Source organism: Neoarius graeffei, chromosome 1 (genome assembly GCF_027579695.1).
Source record: "Neoarius graeffei isolate fNeoGra1 chromosome 1, fNeoGra1.pri, whole genome shotgun sequence".
Taxonomy (NCBI): domain Eukaryota; kingdom Metazoa; phylum Chordata; class Actinopteri; order Siluriformes; family Ariidae; genus Neoarius; species Neoarius graeffei.
This window is the reverse complement of record NC_083569.1, coordinates 40,622,447-40,637,135: the sequence shown is the minus strand read 5'-3', so window position 1 is coordinate 40,637,135 and position 14,689 is coordinate 40,622,447. Positions and strand designations below refer to the sequence as shown.

Here is a 14,689-nt window from a genome sequence, read left to right as displayed (position 1 = left end):
CGAGAGTATCTGATGCATGTCATCGGGGGGGGGGGTTGAAACCTTTTGACTAACTATTAATGTCAGGTTCTTTTATAATGTGGAACCTATATTTTTAACTAAATGTGTATGATGCATTAGGGTTGTTTAATAATGTATAATTCTCATTGTTTTAACAGTAAACCAGTTCCACCTGTGTTTAGAATTTAAAGTTCCTCAATTTTTCTTGGTTTCTGTCAAATGCCATTGCGGGTAATGTAGGAAACCATTCACGTTATATACACTCACTGTCCACTTTATTAGGAATAAGTTATCTTCTCAGCCAGTCACGTAGCAGCGCAGTGCACGCAGTACAGATCAAGAGCTTCTGTTCATGTGCATATCAAACATCAGAATGAAGAAAACGTGTGATCTGTTTGACTTTAAAGCAGATACGCAGAACCTTTATTTTTAAATACATTTCTGAGTGGATAGCATCTCCATCCTTGACTCTTGTATGCTACATAAATGGGAATAAAAATATATATATTTCAGTGTTAAAATCGAGCGCAAAGTTGGCATTGGCGCTGTCCCGCTGAGCCAGCCAGCCCTGAGCGCGTGACGTCACAGCGGGAACCGGTTTTAAGGCCGAGGCCTTTTACAGCTATAGACCAAAGTCATATAAATAAACATTTATGCTGAAAGTAAGAAATAGCATTACCGACTCGCTCAACTAAGACTGATTTGACTCTCATTAAAGCAGGATGGGTGTTATAACTTATGCAACATCCATGTACATGCATGCATTTTCACTGATAAAACGTAAAAGGCGAATTAAATAATCAGATGAACTGAGACAATCACATTCTGAAGCAAATTAAATAATCTTATACCGCTAACTTAAACACACAATACAAGTTACATGGATTAATCTAAAAGCAGGTAAACAACGTGATGTTTTGTTTCCAAATGAGAGTCGGAGCTTACCCGTCTGTGTTCTCGCTTCTTGAAGGCCGATCTTGTGGCCGACTGTTTTGAAACAATCTGACTTTCAGTTGTTCGTTCAGTTTTCCGTTCATTTGCTTCTTCCACGTAAGGGCGAGATGGCAGCGATATCCAGTTTAGAAATCTGACAGCTGCTCCACTCATTCTCCATTTTCTCTATACTGTGTACTCCGCCATTACTGCTCGGCTCAGGCAATTACTAAAACCCGGGACGGGACAGAACGGAACGTCGCCGGTTTTATCAAGAACCGCGGGGAGGTCACTGCCCGAGCAATATATCCCGTTCCGTCCCGGGTTTTAGCAACAACCCTCGGTTCACTCCAGGAGGACTGGTGCAACTGAACTCGCTTTCCTTTAAAAAAAAAAAAGTAAAATAAATACTTTCATTTTCTTGTTTTCTTTTTCTTTAATTGTTGGTACTGCACCCTCTTTCAATACGGGCTTATAGCCAACGCTCCTCAACAGATCAGGGGTCTTGTACGAGTCTTCAGTAAAATGTGCAGAGCAGAGGAGAGACCACTTCGTAGGCGCCCAATGTGCCCGTGAACTTCTCGCAAAACGCGTCCAAATCTTTGCAGTTTGAACATTCTTGGGCCATGAATGCAACGTAAATCCACCTTCTGTGGTGTTGCTGCACCGGCCAGCAACACATCTACGTGGCACAGCGATAAATTAGCTCAAAATGGAGGATCGGAGTTGCAGTCAGCTGTGTTTTAGTATAGTGGAAATGGCCATGAGACCGATAGACTTCCTGCTGTGACGTTACGGACGTCAAGGTCATTCACTCAGACCGCTACCTCTATGAATCACTTTAATTGTAAAAATTACGATATTAGAGTTATTGTTAACGCTTAAAACTATTCCTGTGCCATTCTTGAGGTCTCAAGGCATTTATAAATGAAAATGAGGCCACGGCTCTAACCATGGCATGGCTGTTTACACCACAGTTGTAAAGCGTTGGATTTACTGTGCACTTCCTGTCAGCTCAAACCAGTTTGGCCTGAGTTTCCCAAACGCATCTCAGCACAAAGATCATCGTTAAATGGTTGAGCGAGCAACACAATCAAGTTAAGATGCTCTTAGCGTTAAGAGGTTTTTGGGAAAACTCACCGCTGATTACTCTCTTCTGATCTCTCTCATCAGGTGTTTCAGCCATGTGTGGTCTTGTCGTAAAACCTGTAGTTGGTTCTTACTGCTATTCTTTCTCCATATTAGGGAATCTTCATCTCTCGCATTGCTGAAGGAGGTGCTGCTCATAGAGACAACATCCTTCACGTGGGAGACAGAGTCATATCTGTGAGTGAAGCGCTCTCTCGCTGTCTCTCTCTCTCTCCCTCTCTCTCTCTCTCATATATATATATATATATATATATATATATATATATAGCACAAAAATGTCCAGGAAATCATTTTAGAATTAAAGTTGCCACTATAAATGAACCATGTGAAAGATTTAGTGTGGTGTACTGAGTGAAGTAACTCGGCCTCTTTCACTAAAACCGATCCTCTTCCATGCTCCCGACCTTCTGCCTTTTTTCCCCTCTTCTTGTGCTGAAGACGACACATGATTGTGTTGTAAGTGTATGTATCCACCCAACCCTCTCCAACTCCCCAACAACTCTGCATTTATTTTTATAGATTAATTTCAGATTTCAGCTGCTCTTGAGCTCTCCTTCACACTCCTTATGTCTTTTTGAGTTCTTGCTCTTTCGTTGTCCTCGCATGGACACACTAATGCACTTGTTGCTTGCCTGGTGGCGGTCAGTGTGATGGGGGAGGGGTTTGAGCTGGGTTCTGTGGGTAAGTAGTTGTCTCGTTACCATAGCAGCAGCCAATGGTAAGCGCCGATACTGAATGGTCAGTGCTGGTCTCTGTCACGATTGTAAAAGCACCAATTCGTGAATAGTCGATTAGGGCAATCAGTTGTTTTTATATGATTTATTTTTATTTCGTTGCCTTTGTCAATTTAAGGCCACACTTTTTGTAGAGTAATACTCTCGTGTTTCAAATTGGTAAAGGCAAAACGAAGGCTTTTACGATCTTTAATCATGTCCGATATTAACTCTGTAGTTAGCCAAGCGAGTTCAGTTTGAGCAACACACACTGTTGGGCACGTTTTAGGGATAACTGGATATCGTTAAGGGAGGGATGAAATGAGCGTAGCTGTATTTGAGCTGGGTTTTGAGAAGATTGCTGCAATGGTTATGCTTTCTAGCTTGCATGCTCTTCTATCACACTTCTGGTGGCTGGATCTTTTCTTTGGTTCTTCCCTCTTCACTTTCCACCCTTGATCAGGCCAACCTCCTGCTCAAACAAACCCCTGCTTGGGGCCACGTGCATGCTTATTACTAACAGACCCAGTCTTTAAAATTTGTAACTTTAATGATGAGAATGCATGAAGGATCTCAATCTTCCTGGTTCATTGAGTGTGCCTTCGTGGCTCTTTTCAGAAGCCCTGTAACACTTGTTTCAACTAACATCTGCATGAATGGGGAAAAAAAAAATGTGTGTACATGAACTGTCTAACAGAATATACGTGTCCCTGTTAGAGAGTAAGAGATGAAGACGGTGGTAATGATGATGATTAGCTCGTAAGAATGACCTGCTGCCTCCATCCAGTCCAGCACTGCTGGATCTTCAAGACTCCCCTCACCTTCCGTTCCCCTCCTGTGGTTGTGTGACTGTTGCTTTAGATCAATGGTGTAGACATGACAGAAGCCAGACATGACCAAGCAGTAGCGCTGCTTACCGGCACCTCCCCTACCATCTCGCTGCTAGTGGAGCGGGAACAAGCGAACGTGGGCGGCTCCTCGGGCCGAGCACGCTCCCACTCTCCTCCTCCTCCAGAGCCCTCAGACTCACCAGAGCAAGAAGAGGCTGGAGATGACCGTCTGGGGAACCATCTCAGCTGTCCGATGGAGGACGAGTACCCCATCGAGGTGAGAACCTTTTAGAAGTATTCAGTAAGGACAGCATTCGAAGTCTGAAAATATTAGCAGTGAGTGTGTTCATCTGATGTTTATATACAGTGGGGCAAAAAAGTATTTAGTCAGCCACCAATTGTGCAAGTTCTCCCACTTAAAAAGATGAGAGAGCCCTGTAATTTTCATCATAGGTACACTTCAACTATGGGGGAAAGAATCCAGGAAATCACACTGTCGGATTTTTAATGAATTAATTGGTAAATTCCTCGGTAAAATAAGTATTTGGTCACCTACAAACAAGCAAGATTTCTGGCTCTCACAGACCTGTAACTTCTTCTTTAAGAGGCTCCTCTGTCCTCCACTCATTACCTGTATTAATGGCACCTGTTTGAACTCGTTATCAGTATAAAAGACACCTGTCCACAACCTCAAACAGTCACACTCCAAACTCCACTATGGCCAAGACCAAAGAGCTGCCAAAGGACACCAGAAACAAAATTGTAGACCTGCACCAGGCTGGGAAGACTGAATCTGCAATAGGTAAGCAGCTTGGTGTGAAGAAATCAACTGTGGGAGCAATTATTAGAAAATGGAAGACATACAAGACCACTGATAATCTCCCTCGATCTGGGGCTCCACGCAAGATCTCACCCCGTGGGGTCAAAATGATCACAAGAACGGTGAGCAAAAATCCCAGAACCACACGGGGGACCTAGTGAATGACCTGCAGAGAGCTGGGACCAAAGTAACAAAGGCTACACGAAGGTAACACACTACGCCGCCAGGGACTCAAATCCTGCAGTGCCAGACGTGTCCCCCTGCTTAAGCCAGTGCATGTCCAGGCCTGTCTGAAGTTTGCTAGAGAGCATTTGGATGATCCAGAAGAGGATTGGGAGAATGTCATATGGTCAGATGAAACCAAAATAGAACTTTTTGGTAAAAACTCAACTTGTCGTGTTTGGAGGAGAAAGAATGCTGAGTTGCATCCAAAGAACACCATATCTACTGTGAAGCATGGGGGTGGAAACATCATGCTTTGGGGCTGTTTTTCTGCAAAGGGACCAGGACGACTGATCCGTGTAAAGGAAAGAATGAATGGGGCCATGTCGTGAGATTTTGAGTGAAAACCTCCTTCCATCAGCAAGGGCATTGAAGATGAAACGTGGCTGGGTCTTTCAGCATGACAATGATCCCAAACACACCGCCCGGGCAACGAAGGAGTGGCTTCGTAAGAAGCATTTCAAGGTCCTGGAGTGGCCTCGCCAGTCTCCAGATCTCAACCCCATAGAAAATCTTTGGAGGGAGTTGAAAGTCCGTGTTGCCCAGCGACAGCCCCAAAACATCACTGCTCTAGAGGAGATCTGCATGGAGGAATGGGCCAAAATACCAGCAACAGTGTGTGAAAACCTTGTGAAGACTTACAGAAAACGTTTGACCTCTGTCATTGCCAACAAAGGGTATATAACAAAGTATTGAGATGAACTTTTGTTATTGACCAAATACTTATTTTCCACCATCATTTGCAAATAAATTCTTTAAAAATCAGACAATGTGATTTCCTGGATTCTTTCCCCCCATTCTGTCTCTCATAGTTGAAGTGTACCTATGATGAAAATTACAGGCCTCTCTCATCTTTTTAAGTGGGAGAACTTGCACAATTGGTGACTGACTAAATACTTTTTTGCCCCACTGTATGTCTGGTACATTGGACTCTGTAATTATTTTTTAATATAAAATAGTTCATTTGATAGTGAGGATCGATGGCTGTTTTTAGGATTATGGAATATTGCGTAAAGCTGCGTTGCTTATTACCGTCCCCTCCACTTTTCCTTGGAACGTCACATAAATGCATCCCAGAGAAAATGGTGCATGGTTGTTTGTGGATATGTTGCGCGAGTGTTTGTCCCTTTTGAAACCTTTGTACGGAATCGTTTTAGAAGCATCAGTTGCTTTGCGCTATTGGATTAGAGTGAAGTGATGTGTCTTTTTGCAAAAGTTTCTTTCAGTAGTTTTTAAAAATGAAAACTCAAATTATTAGCATTGAACAGTTGTATACATTCAACTTTCGGTATGTTAAACGTGGTATTTGATATATTTTATCACATTTGCCTGACATCATCATCCCTGTGTCCGAAATCACTCGCTATATAGTGGACTGTATAGCGAGGTCGCCATTTTGTAGTGCTGTCCGAATGTATAGTGAGAATTATTACACCCTATATAGTGGATTCATAGTATCCCATCATGCATTGTGTTTGCGCTGAAAGGAAGAAAAAAAAGTGTGTTGGGGTGAATGGATGGAGAAAGAAACACATTTATAAACGGACATTCAAGTAGAATTAAAAATAGTAAGAGAATGGAAAATGAGCTAAAATGGAATAAGACATAAAATACAAGGATAAAAGTTGGAGTGCAGAGCGAGGAATTAATCAGAAGCTTCACATTTGATTGAATAAAAGGCAGCGGCAAAGAAGGAAGTATTCAGCCTTGATTTAAAAGAACTGAAAGATGCAGCAGACACAAAGCACTTTGTATTTATTAATGTGGGAAATGCGCTCAGTATAATATGGATTTATCACAAAAACACACGCATGTATTTATTTATTATTTTGAAAACCCACCAGCCGACTGATCTGGCGTGTTTTAATCGCGCGACAGTGATGACAACGGAGTAGTGTCTGGAAGTGTTTTTTCATTTAACCAATGAACTCACTATATAGTCCTCTAAAGCCTAGGTCACAACCGGACGTACGATTTTTGGCGTTTCCCAAATCGCTGCGTTTTTTTTTTTTTGTTCGTGGAGAAAGACGCACGTTGTCCGTAAGTTTGTCTTGCAACCTGAAAAAAAGGTGAGCGCCCGTAGAGTTTGTTTGACATGACAAAGAACCTCTGCGGCCGGTCTGCGGCTCGAAAATCAGCACGTCACACACGCGCCCTCCGTGCGTTTCTTGCGTTTTTTGCACGTAGACCGGCCGTAGGACCACGTACGGCCGGTTGTGACCGAGGCATATATAGAATTCCCTATATAGCGAGTAGGGAGTAGTGAACGAGTGAGTGATGTCGGACCCAGCCCATATCTTGCCTTCACAGGAAGTGGCACTGGTCAAAACGGGTGGTCCTCTGGGTTTGAGCATCGTGGGTGGCAGTGACCATGCCAGCCACCCATTTGGCATCAGTGAACCAGGAGTGTTTATTTCCAAGGTAAGTTTTTGCCAAGCTTTCCCAGAAGATAAAGATAGAATAATGTTTGGTGATGTTTTTTTTCTGACCACCTGATGCACGTGTGACTAGGTGATCCCTCATGGCTTAGCCTGTCAGAGTGGATTACGGGTAGGTGACCGCATCCTGGAGGTGAACTCCATTGATCTGCGACACGCCACCCACCAGGAGGCCGTCAAAGCCCTGCTGTCCAACAACAAGGAGATCCGCATGCTTGTGCGCAGAGACCCCTCGCCACCTGGCATGCAGGTGCACGCAGACTTGGTGGAGCAGTTGTTATACACTGAAGATGTTTGACATTGTGGAAACTAATCCTCTGGTCTCAATGTGTCTAGGAAATCGTCATTCACAAGCAGCCTGGAGAGAAGCTGGGCATCAGCATCCGAGGAGGAGCCAGAGGGCATGCAGGCAACCCCTTCGATCCAACAGATGAGGGCATCTTCATCTCCAAGGTAAAAAAAAAAAAAATGTTGAGTTCGTCTTGAGAGATTTTTGCGCATAGCTCATGCTTGCTAGACTGGTATGAAAGAACGTACCATGCGTTGTTTAGGTGAGCTCCAGTGGTGCTGCGGCACGAGATGGCCGCCTCAAGGTGGGGATGAGAATCCTGGAGGTGGGCAATCACAGCCTCCTTGGTATGACTCATACGGAGGCAGTCAGGGTCTTGCGTGCCACAGGAGATACCTTGGTCATGCTGGTGTGTGACGGCTTTGACCCCAGAAACGTCGCAGGCATGGAGGTAAACGTCGGGCTGAAACTGTGGCCGCGCACACAAGAGCGAGACGCCGAAGACTCAGCTGTGTTTTTTCCCCTCTCTGTTGTTCACCCAGGCATCTCCAGGCATCATCGCAAACCCGTTTGCTGCTGGAATTGTTCGAAAGAACAGCATGGAGAGCATCTCCTCAATAGACCGAGATCTGAGCCCAGAAGAGATGGACATCATGCAGAAGGTGAGCCGTTGGTACATCAGGCTGTAGAACCTTGTTTAGGGGAAGTCAGAGGCAGGAACGAAAAGGAACCATGTTGCTATTTTCTTCCAAAGGAGGTTGAGATGGTGAGGGAGACGTCTCAGTGGGAGCGGGAGGAGATGGAGAAAGTGGTGAGTGAACTCACAAACGCAGGGCCCTCACAGACTTGTCATAGAGGACATGGGTTCAGGAGAACAGCAGTAGCTTTTCCAAATTCCTGACAGCTTCCCTTGTGACTTGTGCTAATATGTGTGGATTCTATCCTTTTTTTTTCTTTCTCTCTTATCCCCTCTTTTCCCTACCTCCTCCTGAATGGACTTGGGTGTCATTCTCACTCATTCATTCATTCATATTATTAATATCTCTTATGCCATCTTTTTTTCCATTGCATTATTCATCCGCGCCCAACATCGTGTCATTCCCCATCGTTTGAATGAGTGTGTGTCCACTGACCATTACTTTTTGGTCTCATGTGTGTGACTGGTCACCCCCTCCCCTCCTCTTTTACCCCCCTCCTCCTTTTTCGCTGAAGGAGCGTATGCGCTTGGAACGTGAAGCGGCTACTCGTCTGCTGGAGGAGGAGACTGAGGTGAGGCTTTATGCCCCTGCTGCTTTAAGATAGCCCTGGCCATCTGAGGGCGACACTTTGCTCTGGAGTTGGACTGACGTGCTGCACGTCAACTTGTTCCTTGTGAAACACTGAACTTTAGTTCTTGCGTATATTACCAAAAAAAAAACACGTTACTGCACCACTTTTAGCGTACCACTGACAAAGCAGTTCAGTATGATGATGATGATGATGATGATCTGTTTTATTGTAATTTTTCTGTAGAGCATGAGCACTGGACCTCTGAAACTGGACTACAAGACACTGGCAGCTCTTCCCACAACCAGCCTGCAGAGGGTCAATCGGGTGAGTCTGGGCCTGTGACAGTTTCCATACTGGATGAGATCCCTGATCAAATTTCTGTGAAGTGCTGCATCTCACTGTAATAGCCTTGACACACCCTTCACTAGTATCCTCGATTAGTTGCAAGTCTCGCCTTGGGAACATATTCTAATAAGAATCTCTTGTGGGCGTTTTCAGAAATAAAAGGAAAATAAAACCTAAACTGAACTAATCATACACGATCCATTTAGTTTTTCTGTCGTCTCTCCTTATGTACATATCTTATGGAAGTTGGTAATATTAGAACAGTCCTTAACACTCCTTCCACTTTTTAGATCGGTAAATCAATTTATTTATATATAATACTTGCATATAATTAGCTCGAGTGTTTTTGAGCAGCAATTTCTTCGCCTTTTAAATATATGAATTTCAAGGAGAACTGAAGTCATTTTTAAACTTGCTTTATTTCTTAATTAACAATTACGTTTTCGGTTTTAGTAACCTTATGTCATGACTCGTATCGGCAACTAATCGCAATTAAATAATTATACTTATCGGCCTATTCGGTTTTTAGCCATGTTGAATTTAGCTCGTTTGGTCCACGGCAGGCGTCGCTTATCCGCGCGATCTTCACCAGACTTGTGCGAGACTTTGAAATGTGACGCGTCAGCCAGGTGTCCGTGCCGCCATTTTGAAAACTGTTTTCCCAAACGAAGTATTGCACAAAAATGAGTTTAAACGACGATTACTGCCTACTTTTTTTTCAAACTTTCCTGATTGCTATCAAAACAAACAAAACTTCCGGCTTGATTACATCAGCATTCGAAAGAGGGCGCGCGCGTCTTCTGGCGATGTTGGCAGATGTCGGTGACTTTGATTGATTTCTGCTGTGCGTTTTACTTCCGTCCTACGATGTCTCGCACAGGTCTCAGCGAATCAGAAATGCATTCCAATATTTAATAAAATGAGAGAGAGAATTTTGATGATAAATTTGCCTTCGGTTCTCCTTTAATCATTTTCAATCACTGAAGCTTTTATGAATCTGGTTCATTCCCATGAGTTCTAATAAACATCTTGTTGATCGAATGACAAAATATTGTTGGTTGGTCTGCATTCGAAGAAAAAATAATAAGTAAATATTCGATATACTAATTTTAAAATTTTTTGTATTTTGACCTCTAACATGGGCGGCACGGTGGTGTAGTGGTTAGCGCTGTCGCCTCACAGCAAGAAGGTCCGGGTTCGAGCCCCGTGGCCGGCGAGGGCCTTTCTGTGCGGAGTTTGCATGTTCTCCCCGTGTCCGCGTGGGTTTCCTCCGGGTGCTCCGGTTTCCCCCACAGTCCAAAGACATGCAGGTTAGGTTAACTGGTGACTCTAAATTGAGCGTAGGTGTGAATGTGAGTGTGAATGGTTGTCTGTGTCTATGTGTCAGCCCTGTGATGACCTGGCGACTTGTCCAGGGTGTACCCCGCCTTTCTCCCGTAGTCAGCTGGGATAGGCTCCAGCTTGCCTGTGACCCTGTAGAACAGGATAAAGCGGCTAGAGATAATGAGATGAGATGAGACCTCTAAAGGCCAATTTATGCTGACAACGCAGTCCTCGCAGATGGCGTCTGTGTAGCCCCCCCCCGTTCGTAGACACTCTGCGCGCACCTCCCAAAAATTGTGACCACCGCAGAAGCCTCGCAGACAGCGTCGCCGACAAGAGGGCTCTGATTGGTCCACTCTACATCCGCTGTACACGCACTTCCGCTTCCCTACTTTCCCGGTTTGTTTTGTTTTCACGACCGCCATTTTTAAAAACACGAGCGAAGATGGAGCAGCACGAAGAGCGGTTGATCGAGGAAGTGAGGAAGTACGTACATCTATACGACTCCAGTTCTAGTCATTATAAGTAACCGGAGGATAAACACTCCGCTAACCACACCCACCAACTACTCCTAGCGATTTCGCGACTTCGCGCCCCCTTCCATTGTGGTGGTGAATAACATCGCGCACGCCTATTACTCCCCGCTCAACGATAAATTACAACTGTCTGCGAAAAGCTATCTGCGAAAGCCTTGTCGCAAGAGCATGCAGAGGCCCTTACATTCAATTTCCTGAGCTTAGTCATTCCAGTAGCAGGTAACGACTGCGAAGGACTTTTTGCGTTGCGGTGTTGCCATTTCCTTCAAATGAATGTGCAGTTCCCTTTACTCTAGAGAACAATCTCTTGCCCTCTTGATCTTAATTTACGTTCTTCCCAAGTTGCAGAAGTGACTCCATACTTATTCAGGCTTCTTTACCCCAGACAGAATGGTGTAACTGGGTCCTCAGTCTCAGGAGGAAAGTGGGCTGAGTATTGGGATGACAGCTGACAAGAGCTCAGAGGTTATTTTAAAAAAAGGATGTGAGTGACTGGTTGGACACGCTAGTCATGGGTGGGTGGGCCAATAAAGGAGCAAGGTTCCCATGATAGAATTTCATCACTTCACTAAGCATTTTCTATGAGCGGAGGAAGAGCAAAGCAGAACTCTCTGAACCTGTAATTCTCTTTAACGTGAGTTTCTGTACTATTGCTTTTCAAAACCTTTTTTTTTTAATTTCTTCATTCATGTCCTACATTATGCTTTCGTTCTGTCTGTTTTTCATTTGCTGGTGAAATGTTTCGTTTTAATTCGGTGGTGGTGGTGTGTCGTCTCTCCCCCCCCGACCCAATGTTGAACGAGGTATTTACCAGTTGTGCTTATTTTGGATGTGATATTGATCTAGATCTGCGTGGCGTTTTGGTGTAGTAGGTGTATGATTCTTCTGAACTTAGGTTAGATCAGTTCTTAGATTTGAATACGATGTAGAGTTTGTCCTTATACTGTTGTCTCGTTTTTTTTTTTAGGTCTTTCTTTCCTACTTATTGCTTTATAAAGAAACTGTTCTGCATTTCTAAGTTAATCCGGAGGGCTTTCGAACAATTTTAGTCGAACCACTTTGCACATTGAGCGCGTTTGTATTTTTAAACGTTCAGCCAGCTTCGGACATGCAGCTGTTGGCAAAGCTATTCAAGGATGGTAGTGGAAGAAGAAGGAAGGGGCAGTTAGTATTGAGAACTTCCCATAGATTGACCACAGACTCCTCTAGACACATTTTGCCATTTTGCAGTGTTGTCTTTTGGAGTTTGAGGATGTTTCTCCGTATTAATATATAGATTATGTATTGAACGATGTGCAATGAGATTTGTAAAAAGAAATCTACTCGACCACTTGCCTCTTATCTTAATGGCCTTGTTCGTTTCTTTCTGTACTTTTCGGCAGATGGCATGGGCAGTTTAGTAACTCTGAACGTGAGCCCTTTCTGTGTGTATTGATGAATCAAGTCACATGCAGTCACGGTGCGGCATCGTGTGCAGCTGTCTTTAGTCAAAGGTCTTTGAGTTGCATTCCTCTCCACTGACCTTATTTCTCTCAGCAGCGAGGACCAACCCCCATGCGTGACAGCACCACTGTTATCAAGGTGACTATTTTCAGTCGGGTGGTGTTGCCCAGGCTAGATTTGGAAGTCTCAAACTGAAGTCATAGGAATCGTACAGCTCAGAGATCTTTAAGTCTAGAAATAATAACTATTGATCTCATTCAACCATCAGCATTGGACTTGAAAATGTTATCAGATGAAAAATGTGTGGAATTTGATAACTGTAAACTCTGATACATATCTCAAAGATGGGATAGCTGTATATCGAGCCTAATTTGATTGGCTGTTTGACTATTCAGACTCATGGCATTTGTTTCCTTTTTTTTTTTTTTTTTTGCACCTGTATTATTTTCACTCTTACACCCCTCTTTTATTACTCTCTCTCACTCTTCAGCTGTCATCTTCCTTTACTGAATCCTGTCCCATGGAGAGTGCTCTTCAGGCCAGGCCGTCTGGCACGATAGAACCCCTGTGCTTTGAGAAAGTTCACGCAGCCCTGTACCCTGTAGATGCCCCTGCCCTTCCCTCATCCTCACTATGCCCAGTTACAACCTCAGCAGCACCCGAACAAACCACTGATATGCCACAGGACCCCAGTCCAGCACCCGCAGTCACACAGGAAGAGGAGTGTCTTGTGGACTCTCAGCCAATCTGTTTCAAAGAAAATCCCTTCCTGGTAGCTAATCGTAAGAGCAAGGGCCGTCCCCTTGAGGAGCGCATCCTTTCAGGGCCGCCCACAGGCTATGGCAGGCAGGGGCAGCTTCAGACCTGGTTGTATAATAAGGCAAGCCCATGGGGAGTGAGTTTGTGGTTGAGTGCTTTTTTTTTTTTTTTTTTTTTTTGAAGTAGCATGGCCTGTTGCCCTTTTTTTTTTTTTTTAAATCAAATTTCCTGCAAAAGCTTGTTAAAATCTGCATTCATTAATTGTAGAATTATGCAACATACCATTTTAAGAAATAAATCCACCCAGACACACCGACGCTAATTTGATTCAAAAGCATGCTTTGCCTCACCTTTAACTTTATTTCGGTGAACCTAAAGAACAGGTTTTTGGGGTAGGTACCCCCCTTTTTCTTTTTTCACACTCCGTTCTTATGATCGTACAATTGGCTGGTGGTATGACCAATAATGTATTCGCAATTTCATACAGTGGTGCTTGAAAGTTTGTGAACCCTGTAGAATTTTCTATATTTCTGCATAAATATGACCTAAAACATCATCAGATTTTCACCCAAGTCCTAAAAGTAGATAAAGAGAACCCAATTAAACAAATGAGACAAAAATATTATACTTGGTCATTTATTTATTGAGGAAAATGATCCAATATTACATATCTGTGAGTGGCAAAAGTATGTGAACCTTTGCTTTCAGTATCTGGTGTGACCCCCTTGTGCAGCAATAACTGCAACTAAACGTTTGCGGTAACTGTTGATCAGTCCTGCACACCGGCTTGGAGGAATTTTAGCCCGTTCCTCCGTACAGAACAGCTTCAACTCTGGGATGTTGGTGGGTTTCCTCACATGAACTGCTCACTTCAGGTCCTTCCACAACATTTCCATTGGATTAAGGTCAGGACTTTGACTTGGCCATTCCAAAACATTCACTTTATTCTTCTTTAACCATTCTTTGGTAGAACGACTTGTGTGCTTCGGGTCGTTGTCTTGCTGCATGACCCACCTTCTCTTGAGATTCAGTTCATGGACAGATGTCCTGACATTTTCCTTTAGAATTCGCTGGTATAATTCAGAATTCATTGCTCCATCAATGATGGCAAGCTGGCCTGGCCCAGATGCAGTAAAACAGGCCCAAACCATGATACTACCACCACCATGTTTCACAGATGGGATAAGGTTCTTATGCTGGAATGCAGTGTTTTCCTTTCTCCAAACATAACGCTTCTCATTTAAACCAAAAAGTTCTATTTTGGTCTCATCCATCCACAAAACGTTTTTCCAATAGCCTTCTGGCTTGTCCACGTGATCTTTAGCAAACTGCAGATGAGCAGCAATGTTCTTTTTGGAGAGCCGTGGCTTTCTCCTTGCAACCCTGCCATGCACACCATTTGTTGTTCAGTGTTCTCCTGATGGTGGACTCATGAACATTAACATTAGCCAATGTGAGAGAGGCCTTCAGTTGCTTAGACGTTACCTTGGGGTCCTTTGTGACCTCTTTGTTGGTCGACCACTCCTGGGGAGGGGAACAACGGTCTTGAATTTCCTCCATTTGTACACAATCTGTCTGACTGTGGATTGGTGGAGTCCAAACTCTTTAGAGATGGTTTTG

At 43.9% G+C, this 14,689-nt stretch overlaps 1 protein-coding gene across 15 annotated transcripts in view; it reads left to right on the top strand.

Annotated features, from left to right (window-relative positions):
• scrib (scribble planar cell polarity protein) overlaps positions 1–14,689 on the top strand; it is a 269,195-nt gene that overhangs the window by 219,563 nt on the left and 34,943 nt on the right. For 13 of the 15 annotated variants that reach the window (XM_060931789.1, XM_060931763.1, XM_060931798.1 and 10 more), the window contains 10 exons: positions 2,179–2,259; positions 3,657–3,902; positions 6,978–7,088; positions 7,179–7,355; positions 7,442–7,558; positions 7,657–7,845; positions 7,937–8,056; positions 8,149–8,205; positions 8,607–8,663; positions 8,907–8,987. In XM_060931789.1, the coding sequence (XP_060787772.1) occupies positions 2,179–2,259; positions 3,657–3,902; positions 6,978–7,088; positions 7,179–7,355; positions 7,442–7,558; positions 7,657–7,845; positions 7,937–8,056; positions 8,149–8,205; positions 8,607–8,663; positions 8,907–8,987 (1,236 nt within the window). The remainder of the gene's footprint in view (positions 1–2,178; positions 2,260–3,656; positions 3,903–6,977; positions 7,089–7,178; positions 7,356–7,441; positions 7,559–7,656; positions 7,846–7,936; positions 8,057–8,148; positions 8,206–8,606; positions 8,664–8,906; positions 8,988–14,689) is intronic. The other 2 variants (XM_060931865.1, XM_060931772.1) reach the window with 1 other exon arrangement.